The 22,578-nt window shown below is 38.4% G+C and overlaps 2 protein-coding genes across 3 annotated transcripts; one reads left to right on the top strand and one right to left on the bottom strand.

Moving 5' to 3' along the window:
• Nucleotides 1-7: 7 nt before the first annotated feature.
• LOC136241437 (eukaryotic translation initiation factor 1b-like) lies at nt 8-13,367 on the bottom strand. Its single transcript, XM_066032645.1, has 3 exons — nt 13,208-13,367; nt 12,910-13,073; nt 8-223 (listed from the first exon to the last, which is right to left on the bottom strand). Exons 1-3 carry the CDS (start codon nt 13,251-13,253, stop codon nt 77-79), a joined length of 357 nt encoding a protein of 118 aa, XP_065888717.1. The 5' UTR covers nt 13,254-13,367; the 3' UTR covers nt 8-76.
• On the top strand, nt 13,294-21,855 carry LOC136241434 (tenascin-like). Of its 2 annotated transcripts, none has more exons than XM_066032640.1 (5): nt 13,294-13,444; nt 13,495-13,620; nt 18,827-18,982; nt 19,924-20,058; nt 21,515-21,855. In XM_066032640.1, exons 1-5 carry the CDS (start codon nt 13,427-13,429, stop codon nt 21,629-21,631), a joined length of 552 nt encoding a protein of 183 aa, XP_065888712.1. In that variant the 5' UTR covers nt 13,294-13,426; the 3' UTR covers nt 21,632-21,855. The 2 variants fall into 2 exon arrangements, with proteins under 2 accessions (XP_065888712.1, XP_065888711.1); XM_066032639.1 differs by having other exon boundaries at nt 19,921-20,058.
• The last annotated feature ends 723 nt before the right edge of the window (nt 21,856-22,578 follow it).

Genomic DNA, 22,578 nt, shown 5'->3' with positions numbered 1-22,578 from the left:
CAAGAAATTCAACGACTTTTGGCGGCGCTTAATATTCATTACAACAAAAACATGTGATATACAACAAATAGAGTGTTTAAAATCCGTGAACTTTTAAGTGCTCCTTCTTGGCAATTCCAACTTTCTCCAGAAATTCGTAAATGTGATTTCTCTGGTCGCCTTGAAACTGTATCACCTCACCATATTCAGGATGCTCCACCACTGTGCCATTACAGGCAAACTCCTATAAACAAGACACACAGGTAGTAACTACAGTATTATAAAAGGGCCACAATGGAACCATTCTTAAATAAGGACTGACCAATAGCTTCAATATATTAACCACTCAAGATGTGATGCAATACATACTCCCACTGTAGCAGGTAACAACAATTAACCACAAACTACAACCATGTAACAATACTGGTTAAGCACCATATTGTATATTGTATTGCTGTATTACAACGTTTTGGTGTAAATAACTCATTATTTGTATGCTGAGATACAGCAGACAGTGATACATACAAGTCAAAGTGACAGTTATTAAATACATTTACAAGACAAGTAAGCTGCTACTACTACAATCTGCTTATTTTGTTCAAGTTATATACGTCTGGTCATCAATAATTACTTTCTGGTGGCTCTGATCTGGTCAATAGAATGTCAGTTGAATACAGAGTGTTTGTCCACAGCCTTGCAATATATTACAATATGGTAATTTATGTGGAAGGATCAAAAATGCTGACTCGTACTTGGTATTTTGCAGTACAGCTTTATAATTGTAAGGAAACAACCCCACTCTGACAGCACTAATGAGACTAATGCTCCGAGCAAGACACAATATACCACCACCTATGCTTGTGTGTACAATTAATACAGGACTCAGGGGGTTTCTTGAACACTTGGCTTCACCTTGTGCTGTCGACACACCCCCTTGTGGTATATTTTCCGTACAAATGCGTGGCAATACTTTATAACATACAGGGACGTAACCAAGGGTGGGGGCGGGCATTTGCCAACCATCTCAGTTTCTTGCCCAACCATCACAAGTAGCTTAAGATTTATGCGAGGATTCACAGCAGCACTCATAACAACCCTACTTTAATACTGTAAAGCGTAAACCTCATTTGTTGAACCATGACTTCGAAGAAGGATCGAGATAGATGGTGTATCACGTGGTCCATTATGCAGAAAATCCCTTGGGAAGTCCCTATAATTACACTTCATGTAGACGCACTTGCCACGGTTTAAATTCAAAATTAAAATGGAGTCGAAGCGTGGTACACTATAGTCGTGGTACTGTATCTCTAAGTCACAGTAAGTGATAACCGTCAGTAGGATTCAGTGTGAATGGTACTGGTAGCAAAAGATTTCATTTCAGTGGACTTGTCAAGCGTATTCTTTGATAAGGAAAGTACCGTATAGCCTAACTTATTGTTGATAAAAGAAAACAGGTAAACGTACTCTTCTAGATAACAATAATAGCATATGCTAATGGAGCTGAAAATGGAGAAAAGGTCAAGTCATTATAAAGTGTCACGTACACAATTTGTCTGATTAACCGAGTTGTGGTTTATACCAGATTCATGCAAAATCTGCAGTTGCCGTAATTTGTAGCTGCATTGTGTCTTTAAATAACCGTCCTTGAATAGACACTGCGACTATTACTATATATTAATTATACAAGTGTTGCTAGGTAGGAAGATGAAGTAAACTATATCTTGTAGGATTATTCAGGTGGTGAAAACTTTGATCAGCCGTAAATAACACGTTAGACATTATATCATACAACATCTGAGCCAAGATCTAGTGTACAATAGTTTCAACTACAAATATTTGTTTGAGGTATCACTTCAACGTGAGCATATAGTAGCGGCTACAAGGATTTTAGACACTAGGCTGATGTGTTCAAACACAGCATGTCACCTCAACAAATAGTTAGTAATATTAAAGCTAACTAAGTTATCATACAGTAATATTGTACTCCATATTAGCAAGAGTATATACTCTTGATATTAGGGATCATGGAAGTTTTGGGCTTTCTTGCCCAACAATATCACCCAAAACAATAGCCTCATCTTTACTATAACAGATTGGCAGTATTGATTAGCCATAAATATCTTCAGAACAACCCTACACTCCAAATAAATTTCTATGAAATTAAAAAAAAAAAACTTTTATGTTGACTGACTAACTAGCTGATGCCTCCAGCCAAGCAAAACTCAACAATGGATAAGACTGATGTGCCTTTTCACCAACTGCAGTACATACAATAATTGCATCATGGACTTCCTTTGGCATCCCAGTTCTTTTTCACTGACAATTCAAGGTATATCATGATAGCATGACACAGTGGCTGGCTGCTAGTTACATCACTCATATTCTTCGGTAGTCTCATGCCCAGACCCTATTTCCTCAGGAGTGATGCCTATTGATTAGAGATTAAATTGGAAAGGGTCTGGTCATTTGCCCATACTATTTTTGTCCTGAAAAATCAACAATTTTTCCTTCTACTTGTTTGTTTACCTTTTTATAACACAATTACAACTACTGAACCCACACATACTGCACCAAAAGAAAGAATGGCACTAGGCATGCCATAAAATTAATTTTGTGTCTGAATGCGTGCTCCAACATACTGAAAAGTGGTGCTTATCGATTAGAAAATACAAGTGCCCCCTTGGATTGAGGGTCTGGTTGTCTGTCCATACCATTTTTGTCCTGAAAAATTGATAACTTTTGTTGCGTGTTAATTATTGTTAACCAACTTCTAAGAGGTACGAAGAAGCCCTTTGTGACACAAGGTACTACTTTTGACTTTATAGTTTTAACACTCTCAGAAGAGCTTAGAAGTTCAATTAGCATGCAACAAAGTTCAGAATTTTAAGAAAAAGTATTCCTGCAGATACACTAATGAAGGAATGTATTATTCATTAACACAGTAAGTGAAAAGAACAGTTTACCAATTAAGGTGTGTAAATAGCAACTTGTCAGCAAGTAACATAAACTCATTTTAGAAAATGGCATGCATAAAATCCTTTGATCTTTGGGAGATAATGAGGTCAGTAAAATCACTAAGAGACCTCTGCAGAGGTTCTCAAAAATGATCAGAGACCTCCTATATAGCAGATAGTATCTGCATATCTCCACAGTTGAGGGAGTCACCACACAGCACACCTCACTGATATCACTGATGCGCTGAGTAACATTGTAGACCTCACTAATCCATCACTGATCTGCCATGCCTCCCTCAGGAGGCAGAGCAGATCAATGAGTGAAAGTGATACATTTTGTGCAAGATATGACATGGTGATGTTTTACTCAACCCACAATCAATCAACCTATCTACTAGTATAAATACACCCCAGTTAGAGACCACCCACTCTGATCTTCATGGCTTATCAGCTTTGCCTTGGGTTTTAGAAATCATGAAAATCTCCATGGTAGGTCTGTATCTATAATTTCAGTAGCAAGTTACCAAGTGAACTTTACATAACAACGGAAGACCATGACTTAGTGTTCAAGAAATATTCTGTACAAGCCTGAAAGTTTACCTATTCATCAATCTATTATTTGTACTAACTTTCAAGTCAATTTTTTTTTTCCTAGCTAACGTTATGAACCGTATGTGTGTGGAATAACTCTTTAGCAAATCTGATAGGGCAGGTACTGTATGACTTACTTTCCCACTGTGTATGACTTTTTAAGCCATGTACCATTATTTTACATTGTGTACTTATACTAAAAAAAACACTCATTAACTAGTACCTTTAGCATTTCTTTTACTTGCAATAAATGTCATTGAGTAATAGCTTTAAGGGTACATACTGATGAGCTGACTATACAGGCAATAATGTAATTGTGTCAGCAGTGTACCCACAATCATTTCAAATAAGTGTTAGATCCTTACCATATACATATCTTATTGCAAAGTTTAATGCTTAGTGATTTATTCAATAAGTAATTGATAGGACAGGTAAGTTAGCATAGTGTATATGTGTGTGTTAAACACATTATCAATAGTACCAAGAGTTAATAATAGTGGAGGGGAGAGTGTCTAACGCTCTATAGGGCTGTATAAAATGAGCGCGTTTGAGCTAAAGGGCTTCAGCAATCTTAACAAGCGACGTGTTAACGCATTCAATTATGGTAACGCGGCTGGCGCAATACTCATTCAGAAAAGAGTGCATCGATAGCAGTTCACGTGAGAAGCGAGTGTTATAAAATGGCGTCCATTCATGGTTCTCAGTCGAAGATATCAAATTGTGGCGGTACCCGTGAGAGTGGAAAACAGATTCTAGTGGAAGAAGAAACATCATCTCGATGGGAAGTAGGAAAACCGTCGTTCGAAGACGCGATGCGGTGTTACCTGGTCTGCCATGTTGGAACCAAATACCACTATCAGCACTTCCCAAATATCGATTCTAGTGTTCATGAACTTGTGCAGCATCGTTGATGTGACCTGACAAAAGTGACGATTGGTTCTAGTTGTCAAGTGTAGAGAATGCGACTAAACACGAGATTATCCGTGGTGAAGCCCTTTAGCTCCCACGCGCTCATTTTATGCAGCCCTATACAGCGTTAGACACTCTCCCCTCCACTATTATTAACTCTTGATAGTACAACTGCCTTTTTTGCTGCTTAACAGTAGTGTTGCACCGATAATCGGTTGAATAATCGGTAACAGCCAATGTAAGGTGGTTTTTCAAGTATCGGTATTGGCCATGAAGAGGAAATTACTTGCCAATAACCTAAACCCACAATCAATCACTAACGACAGTATTAAAAGAAAGCAGTGAATACAGAGGTAAGCAGTAAACATTTATTTGCTGTACCTGTTTATAACTATTTAGACTTGTGAATAGTGTGGCTGCAAGGCTGTGGTATATTTATCAGCCACCCACGCAATTAACCAATCACTTTGCAAAGGGTCTGGAATCTCACCAAAACTCCATTTGAGAAGCTGACTAAGGTGTTTTATAACTACTTGGCTTTCATTTCCATGAAAGGGGTTAGTGGCACACTGGTAGCAAACATTGTAGAATTGGCCGCCCATGCAACTAATTAAATTATTGCAATTAATGTTATACACACACAAACTTTAGACGATTTTTGCTCCTTCTCCCGTGATCTATAGAATAGAAGAATATCGGTAAATATCGGCATATCGGCTACAGGAATGAGTGAAAAATCGGTATCGGTAAATGTAAAAATATGCATATCGGTGCAACACTACTTAACAGACCTGCACACTCACATTGTTCCAATATACTAGCTAACACTCGTGTACTTTGAGTGATAAGCATCACCGTACATGCTGCATGAATGAATAGTGCTGATGTTTCAAGTTAAAAGCTTACCATTACAATTATGTTATTGTAACGATGTAATGATACAGGCTAAGTACCAATGCTTCTGGTATATATGATACTACAATTGGTAGGGATGGGAAAATATTAGGTTAGTATTATGATAATTGTGAGTTTGGCTAATCAACATTGTGTAATTGTCATCAACTTGTGATAATTGAAATCAGCAATTATGTTACTTTGAACATTCAAACAAGATGTCATTTATAACAAACTTAGGTGACAACACAGGATGTGTGTAGTCGAGTAGACAATAATCAATAAGGCCTTTATTCATGATACAGGTTTTTTGGCAACTGAATTCGTCACTTTGGCAATTGAATTTGTCATACTTAAATTGTCTTCAAGAAAACAACCACTCATAATGAAATGAATCATTTTCGTCATGGAGAGTTACGCTTGAGACACTAGAAGGTAATTGGAGCTGGTAGTACGCAAAGCTGATAGCTGTTTGGCAAGTTAATTAGCTTGTTCACAAGTGACCACACCCATCGATAATGTGACCACACCCATTGATAATGGAGTAGTACAGTTGTGAATGTTACTGAAGAAGTTGTAGTGGAAGAACTATCACCTTATAAAGAGTTGTTTAGGACAGTTTTACCTGAACAAGATCTTGTAGCAGCTGCTATATATTGTTTTCATGTTTTTTCCAGCCGCTAATCTTGTGGACGAATTTTCGTGCCAAAGCGACAAATTCATTTGCCAACGGGATGAATTCAATTGCAAAAGCGACGAATTCAATTGACAAAACCTGTAATAATCATCACCCAACCCTTATAGTGCAACTATGCAGCTTGTAAAGAAACACCAGATAGTTGGTGGAGCTGAAGGACCTGGTTTCTTTTTCTTTCTTCCTTTTCTTGCAAAATGCATTTGTAGGCAATCCAAATGACCCTGAATTTTTGAGAACTGAGAAATTTTTTTGGATTGTTAAATACCTACCACTACTTGAGTAACATTCACAATTTTGGGCCAGTACAGTGGTTGACAATATACGAGTATCAGTGACTAGTGTCAACATCTATGGTCCAGACTGCCACTCAATATTCCAGATCCTCGATACTCTCTCATGGTACACATCACACTCCCTCAGTTAACTAACTGACATTTAGCAGACCACAAGGGTACACAGTTACATACCTCATGATACAATTACCACTAGAACATGGATCAACTTTAATGTCATAATTTTTGATAAATTTCTGTGAATTTTCAGTACTAAAGGTAATAAGATTTCAGCCATTTGATGTACTTTCTATAAGTACCGTCTGCTACACAAAACTATACTATACACACATACACGACATACACATACTACACTACACAATCACCTATATTTCGAAGAGTTTGGCTCCCATATCAACTTTGCATTTCCTTATTTACAGCAGCTCTTATAAGCACAATCAAAAGAAGTGTCAATACACCATACACAGTGACTAAGAAATGTTCTATCCTACATATACCCTACCAGAGGTCACCAGTCAGCTTTTTTCCTAGCTTCCTTATAAGCTTACTACTCTGTTTATAAGAAGTGATCAACGAAGGATGCCCGATACCGAAGGGTAAAATGCCTGGTAAAATGATGGACAACCTAGCGTGAATAGCCTACAGTGCCAAGTCAGCCAACTCACCAATTTAGTGGAGAATGTGAACTTGTGAAGATGACCTCCTCAATCACCATGCTGGTTACCCAAGCAGCACCACCACACAAAGCAACCCGACTGATAGTGGTGCAGACCCAGGTTGTGGTCGACCCACAAAGGGTCATTGGTGTCCCAGGAAGGAGACAAAAGAACCAGGGAAGATCAGCCCGGGACAAGCGGCAGTAATACCTACCTCATAGAGGAGCCCACCAGAAAGTTTCTCAATATGGCATTTACCTTGAAAAGCCAGTTGGGAACAAGGTAAAAGAAAGCAAGCTAAAGAAGGAAGCAGTGGATGAGGACAGACAATGGTCACAACTCGAGAATTTTATGCTAGATGTACCTGTCCACTAGTGGCTGCGTATCTTCTGAAGAACCGGATGCCGATCGTGTGAGTGCTACTGTCCAGCAAGCTTTACCATTCCTGGGTAATACTATGAGTATATAATAGTAACCAAGACAATCGAACAGGTGTATTACCCCATGATTAATGACTGCGTAAAGTAACACGGATATTTCAGTAATTGTTCGTTTATACTGCCATTAAGGGTTGCTGTGTTTAACCCAATTCAGCCACTAAACCAAGCGAAACATGATAGCGTTAAAGGGAATTGGCTAATGTTAAAGTTCTGGCACTGCCAAGCAGATCCCTGAAGGCATGGCAACACGCTTGTTTGTGAACCGTTGTTTTAGCGAGCTGGAGTTAATCAACTTTACCAGCACTAAAGCCAAAAAGGTTTTGCATCCAACAAGAAAACCTGGGCAGCCAAGCCCAAAGGCAGAGGACAGTAGACTCTACTCGAATAGAAGAGCACCAAAAAGAGGATTGTGTTTCTATACCAATAAAGTTCTGTGCATCAATACAAATTTAATAAATAGTTCTCACCTTACTCATGTGCCCCCAATAATGCATGCACTTCAATGGGTTCAGGAGAATTTCACTCCTCGAACCCAAAGAGATGACGATACTTCAGTGGGCTGTCTAAAGTGGGCAAAAGCCAACTGGGAAAAGATAACCCAGGAGACTCATGGGTGCTCAGCACCATCAGTGGGTACAAGATAGAGTTTTGGTCCAATCCTATTCAGACTCACCCTCCTGTCCTTCTGCATCTGTACCCAACAGATGTTCAGAACCTAGTAGAGCTGTAATAACAGGGCTGGACCTGCACAGTGTAGGGTTTCTGTCTAGAATATTTCTTGTCCCCTAAAGCACAGGAATGAGTCTCAAAGACCAGTAATCAACCTACATCCTCTCAACCAGTTTGTTGTTTAGGAACATTTCAAAATGGAGAGTGTACACCTAATACAATATCTTATCAGGAGCACATCAAATCCTATGGACAAGGGAGCATGTAACTCTGTACACTACCAATACTACGGGCGAAATTCCAACATGGCGTCCAGTGTTACTATGTTTATAATTTTTTTTGGTATAAAATTTCATTTATATAATTGGTTACATCATTCTTACACGCAACAGGGATATACTGAATGCGCTGCTACTCCATCCTCTAGTGTAAAGGTAGTAAATCTGCTTTGATAGGAAGATCATCGAGTCGAAGGTAAACCTTGGAATAGTCAAGCGGAGTAATTTTGCATGATTATTGCCTGTAGAAAGACTGTCCTGTAAAACCTGTGCTACTATTCCTCCGTCGTACCATTGAACTTTGTTTCGCTTTGTTGCAGCGGAAACGTGACAAATTCAAGCATGCGCCTCTGCATAATATCCCAGTTAGGAGATTTTAAAAGTTACTTATTATAGTACACGGTAACCATGTTTGAATTTCACTCTTTACGAAGTTACATGCTCCCTTGTCCATAGGATTTGATGCACTCCTGATCTTATTTATCAGGGTAAAATTGGACCTCAAGGACACTCACTTCATGGTTCCAGGAGTACCAAAAATGGCTGCATTTTCAATGGCAGGGCCAACTCTATCAGTTCCAATAGACTGTCATCAGCTCCCCGGCTGGGTGCTCACTAAGGTGACTTACCCATAGTGGCTTGGCTGAAGTAACTAGGGATGAAGATAGTGTCCTATATAGACCATTTTCACCTAATAACAGCTATACAGGAGGAAACTCACCTGCAAGCCAAATAATTATTAGTGGTGATTTTTCAATGACTAGGTTTCAAAGTCAATCACAGCAAGTCTCTCCTCTCCTCACATCAGAAGTTAGAATTTCTGGGAGTCCAAGTAAGCTCTAGTCAATTTGCCACTTCAGAAATTAAAGAGCTTGGAAACTAAGGCAACTCAGTTGCTGAAGAAGTCATCTTCTCAAACCCACATGTCAGCAAGAGAGATTGCTCAGTTTATTGGCACAGCCAATGCTGCAACAATGGCAATACCACCAACCCCTCTGTTCTACAGATCCCATAAGAGAACCAAATACCATTTTCAAATAATGGAGGGGGTGCTGAACACTCTAGTACAACTGTCAGAGAGTTAAAGAGGAGCTGAACTGGTGGATACATCAAGCAAACCTATGGAGTTACCAGAGTTTACTCACTTCTCCATACTCAAATAACAGATGTAGCCGCCTGCCAAGGAGTGACAACTGGGGCCATTGGTCCCCAACAGAAACCAGCCATCATAATAATTACTGTATAGTGGAAAACATTATTGGTGAATTTGGTGAAATGAACCACGATTCGTCAAAGTTTTACTCCCCAAATTTTGTCAACTGAAGCCATCCAGCGACTACCAGTGCTTGTGCATGAGAGCTGTGAAAAATGGCTGGTATTATAAAGTATTTAGTACAAACTAGTGTTGTGCGATATGGCAAATTTTGTATATTGCCTATCACAATTATTGCTCTCTTCTTTTATCACGATACGATAAATTATCACGATATACAAATTGCATGAAGTCATGGTAATAAATCGCTAGTATTTGAGTGTATACCATGTAAATAGTCCCTAACATGCACTTTCCTCTGCAAGTAAGTCTGTTATAATAAAGAAATTGATACTGTCTTGAACGTCATTTTCTAATGAAATTGCTACACCATCATATATCATGATATAACGATATTAATTGTTTTATCCCAATTATGATATAAAAGTTAATGTATCACGATAATCGATATAATCAATGTATTGTGCATCACTAGTACAAACGATCCGTCTTCAACAAGTTCACCAGAGCCAAATGGCTCATTAAGGAAAAAAGTTCTGTCTAAGGTAATTGAACTGGCTCAAATTGTTCAGGATCATCTTTTGCTTTGCTGCAAGCCTTCCGGTCACTTAACACATTCGTTTTAACACATTCTTTCCCCACTCATTTGTCAGTTCAATCTTTCTGCCATTATCAGATAGTTGATTTACATCATGGGCCATCACAAAGCCATAACCAGCGGCAATTGCAACTGAGAAGTTGAAGGAAGATTTTATTTTATTTTATGGGAGATTAAAAATATTGTCACCATTGATGACATTCCTGATGAGCTTATCTTGAACTTCAATCAGACAACTTTGAATTAGGTCCCAGTTACATCTTGGACCATGGCGGTAGAAGGAACTAAAAGGGTAGAGATAGTTGCTAAAGACGATAAGAGACAAATAACAGCAGTGTTTTGTGGCTCAAGATTTTTTACCACTGATTTATGAAGGAAAGATGATTGATGTTTACCCCAGTATGATATTCTATCGACGTGGCATGTTACACATTCAGACAACCATATCTATCCCTAAGCCGCAGGGATTAAATGTCCACTAGTATAGCTTACCCTTGTTTCATTACTTTTTTAAAACTGAAATTGTTTTCGTAAAAACGTGTGTGTGTGTGTGTGTGTGTGTGTGTGTGTGTGTGTGTGTGTGTGTGTGTGTGTGTGTGTGTGTGTGTGTGTGTGTGTGTGTGTGTGTGTGTGTGTGTGTGTGTGTGTGTGTGTGTGTGTGTGTGTGTGTGTGTGTGTGTGTGTGTGTGTGTGTGTGTACCTACCTACCTACCTATGTTTGTTTGTCCGTACGCACCCATGTGAGCAAAAACATTAAAAATGATAAAAAGCAGCCAGCATGTAAGAATTGAAAGCTAAATTAAGTCTGTATTAAGCTTCCATGCATATAAACTTTCCTCTGAGGTGGTTTCTTCTTGGCAGTCTGAAATATGGGTATGGCGACTCTTCATATGCTTCTTGAACGGTCTTCCCTTTCGGTTTTATAGACGTTTAACAACTTTAAAACAACCACTGAAGGCCTCTTAGGCTACCAGAGGTAGCGTATTCTTCGAATTGAAAGGGGGGCGTTACCTGTACTTACACGAATAAAAATGAAGGGCAGCCTCGAGGCTTTCTCTATACAATTCGCACAAGAAAACACGATAGACACACTATAAAACAGTTGAGAAGATACTTCTGAGCATAATTTGCAGTTTAAAGTGGTTTGTTATACGTAGTTACACTTCCTTAGCAGTGCATAGCAACATAATTACCGAATTACAAAGTAATTCATGAATTACGAAATACGCTGAATTACAGAACTTACAAATTCTAATTATACTGAATTAATAATACCTATAACATGAATATACACTAAATAGCCCTTTTCACACAAGGGCTATGGAATGTGGTGGTTAATAATTGTGATTGCACAACACCAAGTGTCCTTTAAAATGTATTGAAGCCTATGGGAGTGAGGTTAGAAATCTTCACGGGAGCCTAAACTGTACTGTTCATTCTTATTATGAGAAGGAGATTGTAATCTTCAGGTTGTTAGCATCACGATGGTATATAGTTTGTGAAGATTCCCTGGTTGTAAAGCGGAAAGAAGCGGCTTTAGCATGGCAGAAGACTCTAGTGGCTTTGTTTTCAGCATCTAGAAAGTCTACTTAGTGAGATAAGCTTTGTTACTACGTTTCTACAAGGCTGGGAACAACGCTATGCAAAATTTTATCGCAGAAATAGGTGATCTTTCATCGCTGTGATTCTATCAATACTAGGTGATTATTTCACCCGTTACAGTAGGTTTAGTGGCCATGTTTTGTTGCCTAACGATCCTCAATACTTATAAGAGTAAAAATATCTCATTTTAGGAAAGATGTAGCCTTTAAAACTTAAGATACTACCATTTGACACAAGATCGCTGATTTCTCGATCACAACACAGCGCATCTTTCCAATTTTCACATCATTGTTGTAGTATAGTGGCTGCTATAAAAGTACGTTCTTATAATAAGAATAAACGGTATGGTTCGGGCTCCCATGAAGTGTAAAGATCTTAGTCCCATAGGTTTCTTAAGGCCTCCCAGAGGACACCGGATGTTGCACAATGCATAGTAAATTAGTATTCATTACCAACTTTAACTTGCGTGGAAATGGACTATTATATACATGGCACATGGCTGATTAATTTAGTTAGAATGGGATAGTATTAATTGCATGGACGCCTGGTTTTTAGAAATAGCACATCAACTTGTTATTTCTATGATCTCTACCCAAATGTAAAAGTTCTAATATTTACTATGTTTTTCAGGTCGTTTGCTTGATATATACTTAAGTTTTTAAAGTAGATCCCATTGAATTTGCCTGTCATTGTAACAGTATATTTCATAAAGTTCTGTTGATGAACTGCTCAACTCTCGCTAGTTGAGCAGCTCATCAACAGAAACATGATGCAGGTCACGTATTTAATCATGTTTCTGTATTGGGTGGGGAAAAACAAAAGAGAAAAAAAGCAGTCTGGGTAATGTTTCTGTTCTACAGTATATTTCAGGGTGGTTGACCAACATTTAAAGTAATGTTAGCCAATGAGATCAGTAGCCTTCAGTTTAATCTAGTCATCTTCCCCTGGGACAGAAGGCGTAAAGTTCCATTGGTTATTTGTATGCACGTGATCTACGTGGGAAACTAACTGGAAATCGACTGATAATCTACAGTACACTCCACCGTATAGTATATACACATTTCATGTCTCATTACCTTCTTACACACTTTCACAATCTTCTTCTTATCATACTCGTCAGCGATGCCTTGAACCGTTGTGACTGTCTTCCGTCCGTTACGCTGCTGTATTCTAATATGTACGAATCCTTCTTGAGTGCTGCTCATTCCTTCTTTGTCATGGAACGCATCGCTAAATGGATCTGTGTGTTGGTAAACGAGGAATATTACAATGTGTTTCGACTACATATACCCTACAATTTTAAGTGTGCTGACTTGGCAGTGAACCCGAGGGGACCGCATAGTAAAAGTTAACGCTACATTACTACTCACTGACCTTTATTGCCAAGGTTAAGAATGGTGCCTCCCTTCTCGCCCGCCATTGTTGGTTTCGTAGGTACGGTTACCTCTTTAGTAACTACTACCTCGCTTATCAGTTACACGTTAGTGCGCGCTATTTTAGACCGTATTCTAATAAATTAGCTCATCGAAAGCGAAGGATAGCGAGTCGTAACCAGTCGGTATAATAGTTACTTCGATGTTGATACGATAGCTAATGTCCTCGTCTGCTACTGTAAGTTCCATCTATAGCACACCAGATGTTTATTCCCAACGTCGCTATAGTTACCATTTACTACTCAACCGCCAGAGGAGGAGGACGAGTTTCCCATAGTGATCGTAGTGTGTGCACTACTCGGTGTCTTCTTGATTATCGCTATAATAGTCGTAGTGGTGAAATTATGGCTACAAGTGAGTTGATCATGTATGTGATGTGTCAGTTGCAATGTCAAGTTCTAACTCTTTCCACAAGGACTTCTCGTTTTTATGACAGTACTGCCTACTTTCCTATCCTATCTATCAATGTCATGCCCCACCCCCGAGTAAGGTGGGGCAATACAGAGGATTTGACTTGACAATGTCTAGTGTCAAATTCCCCAGCACTAATTGGTCCACCACCTTGGCTGCCAATTTTCGTAGGCATGAGACTGAGAAGTGCCGTGTTTACGAGGAGTGTATATGCAAAGTAGAGTATACCCCATTAGTTTTTTCTTCCTCTAGTGGAATTGGGAAAGTATGTGATAGTAGCGAAGCGGTAAGACAAAAAAAATCTCGTTATACCAAACTCAAAGTAGACAGCGTTTCTATTTAGCTACTAACTTTGAAGTTACATAACAACCAACTTACAACATAGATACAGCCAATCATATTATAGCATGCGACCAGCACATGATTGTCTATATTACAACAGTTATATAACTGGTCATCAGTCAATTCTTGACAGAAAGCAGCCACTACCACCTATAAGCATTTGGCTTATTTACTCAGCGAGAAGTGGAGTTCCCCATATTCGGTGGTGTTGCTGGCTCCGTTGCAGTTTGGAGTTTTCCTTGCTTCACTCCTCCATCATGTGCATTCAGGGTTCTCGATCACGTGCCCTGGTGTGCCCCTGGCAATAGATTTTGCTGTTGCAGAGAGGCATCTACCAGTTCACTAACATTCCCTGGGCTTCTGTAAGTTCTTTTAGGTGTCTTTTCTGTAGGTAAATTCTTGTTTTTTCCCTTTTTGTTTTTCTTCTAGTTTCCATAGAGACGTGTGGGCAAAAAAAGTTTTAAAAAGTACTGGGGCTAAGAAGCTTGCCTAAACCCCCTATGTGTCCCACCTCAAAAGAGGTGTTTCTATAAGGGATTTGATTTACAGTACTAACTTTTGGTTCAAAATGCCACTGTCCAAATCCCCAGGGGTGGGGCTAGTGCAGATGTCACATCCCCAGTAGGTGTATGGGGACCCCATGGGGTGGGGCTTGACATTGATAGGTGGATTGTACCTGGCTCAAACAAATAGTGGTTTTACTATTCGAATATTCTTTATTCACAACTACCGAATATTCGAATATTCTTTTTCAGCATTGATATGGACGAAATATCAATAATCCTGCGGTTGTACAAGATGTCTCTTTAATACAATTCAGAATCAACATGATTTGATCACTTATGTCATAGATATGCTTATGTAGGATCAATAATGTCCATGTACTCTACACACTGATGGTATATATTTCCTTTGAAATGAATATTCGAATACCAGAAATGGTATACGAATGTTCGCTTGAGCTCTAGTGCATTGTCACTACAGTATGTACTTTTTAAGCTGAATATTATTAAAGTAGGGATTCAAGTAGTAAATAGTAGTGGAACAGGACACGTGAGTGATGGTATTACAACATTCATAGGGATTACTCCACTTAACTATATGTTCCACTACTATATCGTTTGAATCCCTACTTTATTATATATAATAGTTGTTTACTTTTTTGTTATAACATAACTATTGTATACATGTGTGAATGACTATTAGAATATTGTTTATAATTGTTATGGTGACAGCTTTATTAGAGTATCTCAAGCTTGTAATGAGCCAATCAAGGGGTATGGTCCCTGTACTCTGTCTTCTGTAACGAACCAATCATTTGATGTACAGCTTCCCTGTTACAGTAGCTTAAGAGCTATACACGGTCCTTTATGGAAGGTTAATACCTTGGTATGGTTTCCTTGCATAAAGAAAATGATAGCCAGTAGAAGTAGAGATAAAGGGAAGAAATATATTTTGGGTTCAAATATATTTCAGAACCCAAAAGAAACATGCCACACTAAAGTTTGTTATATATAACATGAAAATGGTTGCTGTACATTACATTATTTAGCCACTAACCTTTCATCTGTTGTTAAGCAGACCGAAATTTGAAGTTTGTGGGATCACCAATATGACAAGGGGATCTAGTACTCACGTTCAGAATCAGTTATTTTTGTTTTTTTTGTTTTCTTACATGACGAGTAGTACTGAATTTGAGCTTCCAGTTAAAAAATAATAATTATAACATTTTTAATCAATAGGCTGGATTGTAATGTCATTTGGTAGGGAAAAATATTTCCATTTCAAATACCAAATTGGCAAAGAAAGATTCTGACTGGATGTTAGTTTTCTGTGGTGTACAAGTACACAAAAAAATTGAAATTTCTAGGGAATGGTATCTTGAGCACAGTAGAGATATAACACTTCTTATTGTTTTACTATCATTTACTACTCCAGCTTGTTTCAGTACTTTTTATCGATGTGCTATGGTCCCTACTCTAGTTGAAAATTCCTATTTTTGTACTTGTTTTTAAACTTTTTTGTAAATAATTATTATGACTGGTGGACCCGCACATACTGCATGAAACAAAGGAAAAGAAAATGGTGCTGTGTGTCCCAGCTGTCAATTATCATCTGAAAAGTGAAATATCCATTACGCTTCGTTGTCAGCTATGTTCATGTAATCTGTTACACAGCATTACAAATCAACTATTCAAAAAGCACCTCTACAATCAAGTAGCCACTATGAAAAATACGGATGATTTCTGTTACAAAGGGAAGCTATCATGCACTGCTTCCAAATCGACACTTTTCGCTGTCAGCAAAGATGAATGGGACACAAAGGAGGACACTGGTAAGTCCATGAAGAATGCATTGTATGTACTGCAGTATGCCAAAAGGCACATGTTTGGCTGAAGCGACGTCAAACAGTGAAAAAATCAAGTCCGTAGCCTTAGCCATTATCGAGTTACGCTTGTTTGAAGGCATCAGTCAGTTACTCAGTCAGTTACTCAGTCAGTAGAAAATTCCGTTGTATAAAGTTTCATAACAACTTGCTTTGTTTCATAGCAACTTGCTTCAACTTGCAACAACCTGCTTCATTTCAGGTCAATCTGAAAGCTTGTTTGGGCTTAGTTTTACATAACCAATACTGCTTCATCGTCGTCAGGTAGAAGTGAGCTGGTTTTTGGGTGATATTTTTCATGGGCCACACCCACACCTTTGTGGTCCCTACTATACACTACTATCATACTGTATGATTTATGACTGTTGACTTGTTTACATCATAATATTGTAGTTGTAATCAATAGTTAATAATAGTGGACACCTCTCCACTATTATTAACTATTGTAGTAATGTATTATATGTTTTTCCTGAGCACACCAGCAAGGGTGGCTGCTCCAAAGAGACTAACTAAATTAGTAAAAGAGAATGTGTAGGTATTTTTTAAAGGGCTGTACCGATACCAATATTTGGTACCGATATTACGAGTATCGGTCAATTACAAGTCTACAATACAGATATTTCACTCTAGTTATATACACTATTAATAAGTACCATGAAAAGTGCCTCACTGGCTAAATTGTGGTTTTCCTTTCTCTGAGGATTGTTGAACCACTTTTTTGTTTTCTGGTGGTGTGTTGATTTTTTATATGTTTGTTCTGTGATTTGCACTGGCAGAAACAGACAAGTTAGATAAAAACATTTTGTGAACAGTCACAAGTACAGTGAAACCTCATTAATAGGGCAAACTCTGGGACCAAAAAAATTTGGTCTTAATAACAAGGTGGCCTTATTAATGAGGTCATAAAGTAGTGCTTAGCTATGTTTGGGACCTACTAGAGGTGGCCACTATAACGAGGTGGTCTTATTATAGAGGTGGCCGCTAAGTGAGGTTTCAGTGTATCAAGGATTACAGTGTTGAATAGCATATAAATTGTAGTAATTTAACACAGCCTTATAAAACTTTGCGTGGGCGAGATCAAAGGAAAAGGTGTACTTTAAATTTCATAAAGTACACTCTCAGCCGGCCAGCTGCTTCATCGACCACAAAGAGTGCTTTATTGAATCAATAAAGCACTCTTTGTGGGCAATAAAGCACAGTTGCCCACGTGCCTTAGTGTAGGCTAATAGCCTACGGGGCTCGCGCCAGTACGACTAATCACCCAAGCCGGTGAAGGCTGATAGCCTTGCCGCGCTGAGTGATCAATCACCCCAGCCAATATGAGTTCTACCACTGGATTGCTTTTATAGACATACCTAAATGCTTCGATGATGGGTGGGAGAAGGTAATGTTGCTGTTACGTTTGTTAATGTAAACGGACAAGTCCTGGAGATATCACAGAAATACTTCACAATGTGACTCACAATAGAATCGATTGTGGGTTGCGAGCAAAACCTGCCAAAAGACGCGATGAATGTCTACCATGCCAAACTATGATGAACTACGCGTGAGCTACTTTGTTAAAGGGAGGGAGTTCGTAATAGTTCGTGCAACACGTGTTAATTACGAGTCCTAGTGTATGGTGTAGCTACACGACTAGAAAGTTCCATAAATCATTTAAAGCATAGCCGCGAGTGCTATATAAAAAATAAAGTACGAGGCACACGGCCTCGATGCTAATAAAGCACGAGGCGAAGCCAAGTGCTTTATTAACATTGAGGCCAAGCGCCGAGTACTTTATTAGCATTAGCATTGAGGCCAAGCGCCGAGTACTTTATTTTTCATATAGCACTCGCGGCTATGCTTTAACATGTACATAGTGATCATGTTACATACTCTGTTGTATTGTAATGTTATCAGTTTGGCTTTGAAGTATCAGCTGTGTATATTATATCGGTTCATTAGAAAACCTGTGACAATAAATATCAGATAGTAATATCAGATATGAAATGTGATATCAGTACAGCCCTACTTTTTTACCTCATCACCTCACTTGTAATTCATACTGTATATGGTACCCAACCATCATAGAAATATCACACATGATGAAAAGCTCTTAGTATGCTGTAGCTGCACTTATTAAATGATTACATAGCAACCCCACCCTTAAACAATCAGAACATGTTGCCATGTCCTTATGAGTGATGGTAGCTATTACAACATAGCTATGAGGGAATATCCGATCCCTTGAACAGATGGTGGTAACATACCAATGTAGGGATCTTCCCACATAAGGAGGACCCTACAAAACAGTACTACCATACTGTTTGATGTAGTGTGTGTTTATAACTGTGTGTATGAGTGTAGTCTTCAGACATGGAACAATGTTTGTACACTACACACAGTCAGTAGTGGTTACACACTTGTTCTTACTACTAATAGAAAACTGGTGTGAAGTTTGAGTGTTGTCAAGATGTGCAGTGTTGTGTTGAGTGTGGTCTAAGATGTGATGAGTGTCTACAACAAGTTGGAGAATCGTGTAACTGTGACGTGCCGACTTGTGGTAGTTGTCTGGACTCCATATGTCCGACTAGAGAGGTGAGAACCAGTTAATTATAACACAGTCTCATTAACCAGCTGATGTTTTGTATAGTGTGTGGATGTGTGTTTAGAAAGTCATCTGGTAACCTTAACCATTTTGCTGACACTGCCAAAATTTTGTCACATCCATGCAGTGTTAAAACATTTAATGACACAACACCAGTTGGGGTAGTACCATTGTTACCATATAAGAGGTTATTTCAAAGAGGAAATTTTCAAAGGGGAAATTTTCAAAGAACAGCTGGTAAAATTAATGTCAAAGGTTTTATTTTCGAATGCTCAAACCATAGACAATATACACCTCATGTTCAAATATCGTGTTTTGGTAGTGCGTGTTTGACTGGCTGAATTGTTATCAAGATGGCGACTACGTGTACCAGTACAAATTAAAGTGATAAGGGGATATCATGTCTACACAGAAATAAGGACCACTACCCTAGGGGAAATTTTGTTTAGCACGAATCATTGCCCATATATAGCTACTGCATGTGCAGAGGGAAATCTCAAGTGCTTAAGGGTTCAGTTAGTGGTTGCTTACTAGTGAAATAATGTTGGATGTAAAACCTCATTCCAATCACAGTTCAACAGTTACACACTTCTGTAACATGAGTTCACATGTAGTAGCAAGTGAGCTCTTATGTAATAGGTTGTGCATTACTATTAGCAATTTTTTGACGAGTTCAATTTTTGTAGAACCACTGCTCTTCAAATAGTTCGAAAATTAAACTCCTTTGAACATAACCTGTTGTATGGTACTAAGGACACTCCGTTATTGATGAACTAAAATAAAGTCATAAATTATGTTCCACTTGCCAACCAACAAAACAGTGAAGGTGACCATATCTCATCCACTACACACAAATATTACTGTCCACAGCTAGCTCATTACATTACACAATTACTACAAGTCATTTATCATTCTCCTCCTCCTCTAGCAGTGTTCTCAGCGTGACATGTGCTTGTCCTCTGGTGGACCATGTTGTGTTGACATGAAGTGTGATTGTTGTGGGGACCTGTCTTGTGTGTGTCCTTGTGGAAACTGTAACCAGTGTTGTGATTGGCCACAATGTGAGGTGAGTAACCATGGTGATGCATAAATACAAAAATGTACCTGTAAGCTTAAAGCTGGATAGCTACTAAGTGTGGAGTTTCATATAATATGTGGCAAATTAAACCCGTAAACGTTTTATTTTGTGAATTTCATAAAAGGCAAAGTTTGCAAAAGTTGATTCATATAAAAATATAATTTTTTCAGTGTACTGTAACCATATACTACAGGAATATTTCAGTCAAATTTTTGGCCGTTGAAAGTTAAAGCAACAAATTTTAGTACAGGGAATTTGCTAATTGACTTCTTGCAGTACTCCGTACAACGGATGTGTTTGAAATCCATGCATGCTGTAATGAATGTTAAAACCCAGCAAAGAAGATATTGCTGGTGGCCTTTAAGATTCCCTCCTTGTTGTTGACGGAAACTTTAAACTTCTTCACTTCTTGCTCAAAGTAGTTTCATAAGTAGATAATTCATTGGCTGTTTAACCTCTTTTTAAGAGGGTTTCACTCTGCACTCGCTGATGCTACACTGGACGCCATATTAAGTGTGTGCCCGTAACATGAGTTTATGAATAAATGCATCATTTACATCATGTTCAAAGCCTTTGATGTTGTGTGGTTTCTTATTCACCAACCCTGGGTCCAGCTCAACACATACATACAGTACCTTGCATTAAAAAGTTTGCAAATTTGTCACAAGGATTCGCGATACCTTCCTGAAACAGTAATCACGAAGGTTGGGCGAAGTTTACATGGTTATAACAACTTTCATGAATTTACAGGTCTACCTTCATGTTTTTTAAAGTGTACCCACCCAAGAAGAAGATACGTCCAATGGCAGATCTAGGATGGGGCATTTGGGGCATTTGCCCCCCATCCTTTGTGGAGGAGCCATACTTCTTTTGATTGAAATACTAAACCTTGTACTAAACCTTGTCAGGCCATAATCAATTCATATATATATTACTACCATTTTATTGCAAACTCTCCTAAAACAAAAGTCAAAGCAACTGTGAATGTCAAACACATTTAAACAGCTTTATGACTTCACAAAGCCAAATAGCAAATAAAACTAGGAAGTGATACTAAAATACAAGAGAATTTGCTGTCCCTAACTACCTACAACTCGAGCTACAACTTAGCCACTCCCTTTGCCAGCTCCTGGATATGCCCCTGATGTCCAACCCAGTTTCAATGCTGGTGTATTATGGCATCTATTAAGACACATCCATAATTTCCATTAGGATTCCATAAGTGCCACAAGGCACAAAGTGGGTGTGTTTAGATCTATTGTAATATTTTGTAATTTTATCGATTTTAATTTTTTTGAACTGAGGAGCTAATATAGCAGCAATTTGTCAACCTTGCCTTCTGTAAAAGTTTGTGGTTCAAATTTTCAATCTCAACTCTGTAACTAACTAGATAACTAGCTGGTCTAATACAGGTGACAGGTTTGTTGTTGTATTTCTTATTTAGTGCCCATCAGCTCCAACTTGTCAATGTTGTGGTGACTGTCACTGTGCTATAAGACTACCAGAGTGTCAGGATATTACTTGTCTGTGTTTTGAGTGTGGACGAGCTGCTGACGTGTAACTACTACTGCTGCTGCTACCATGGCAACCCTGTCACTTGTACATATCAACCTGTGTTACCATAGAAACCTTGATGTGGTAACGATAAGATCTAGAGCTATATCCCTCCAAAACTTATCAACCATATTTTATTTATTGAAATGTACATGTCTTATAAGCTACTAAACAATTGTTTGACATTTTTCTATAACAGGTAGATCAAGAATACAAATATGTTATGTTGTGCACCTAATCAAATAGTTCATAATAGTATGTACTACTGTTAGTCACATGAGTGACACAGGATAGCCCTCAGGCTATTAATACTGTCTCATGTGATCTCAGTTATACACCTTATAATCAAGTAGAGAGCAGAAAGACAATGTTGATGTCACTGATAACAGAATGTTATGAATATGACTCACTAACTGACAGTATCATGTTAGATCAGCCAAATATCTCTGCTACCCTACCAAACATTTTATACCAGTCTGAACAGAACTATGAAATACTCTAATAGAGCAGTCGCTACCTTGTGTGTAAATTTTCAATAATGTCTACAACTTTGTAGAGGTTGCAGCTTCTAACTCTGGTCTAGTTGTGACCCTCTTGTTGAGTCCTGGATTATTGTAGTAAAGTTAGTGATATTCTAATGCTTTGGTACGTGGTGTTAGCGTATGATTCTTACTAGAATGACATCCAATGCTAACCACATCTCAACTCATAAATGGTTAAACAACTGCAATGTTCACTCCAGGAGTTGGTGATTAGCAGTAACAGCTTGTTACCACTCATGTTGCTACCCCAGCTGGTTACTGTGTGATAATTAAGAAATGTTTGAGTAAAAACAATAAAGAACAACAAACAAGTGAGTTGGGAGACTAGCTGATGTGTATTATGTGTCAGAGATGAATTGATAAAATGAATAGTGTATTAATTTATTATGAAATCTGTCCTTGCCACAATTTG

The sequence above is a fragment of the Dysidea avara genome, chromosome 12 (genome assembly GCF_963678975.1).
Source record: "Dysidea avara chromosome 12, odDysAvar1.4, whole genome shotgun sequence".
Lineage (NCBI taxonomy): Eukaryota > Metazoa > Porifera > Demospongiae > Dictyoceratida > Dysideidae > Dysidea > Dysidea avara.
Note: the sequence above shows the minus strand (reverse complement) of the source record. Positions and strands in the feature narration are given on the sequence as shown.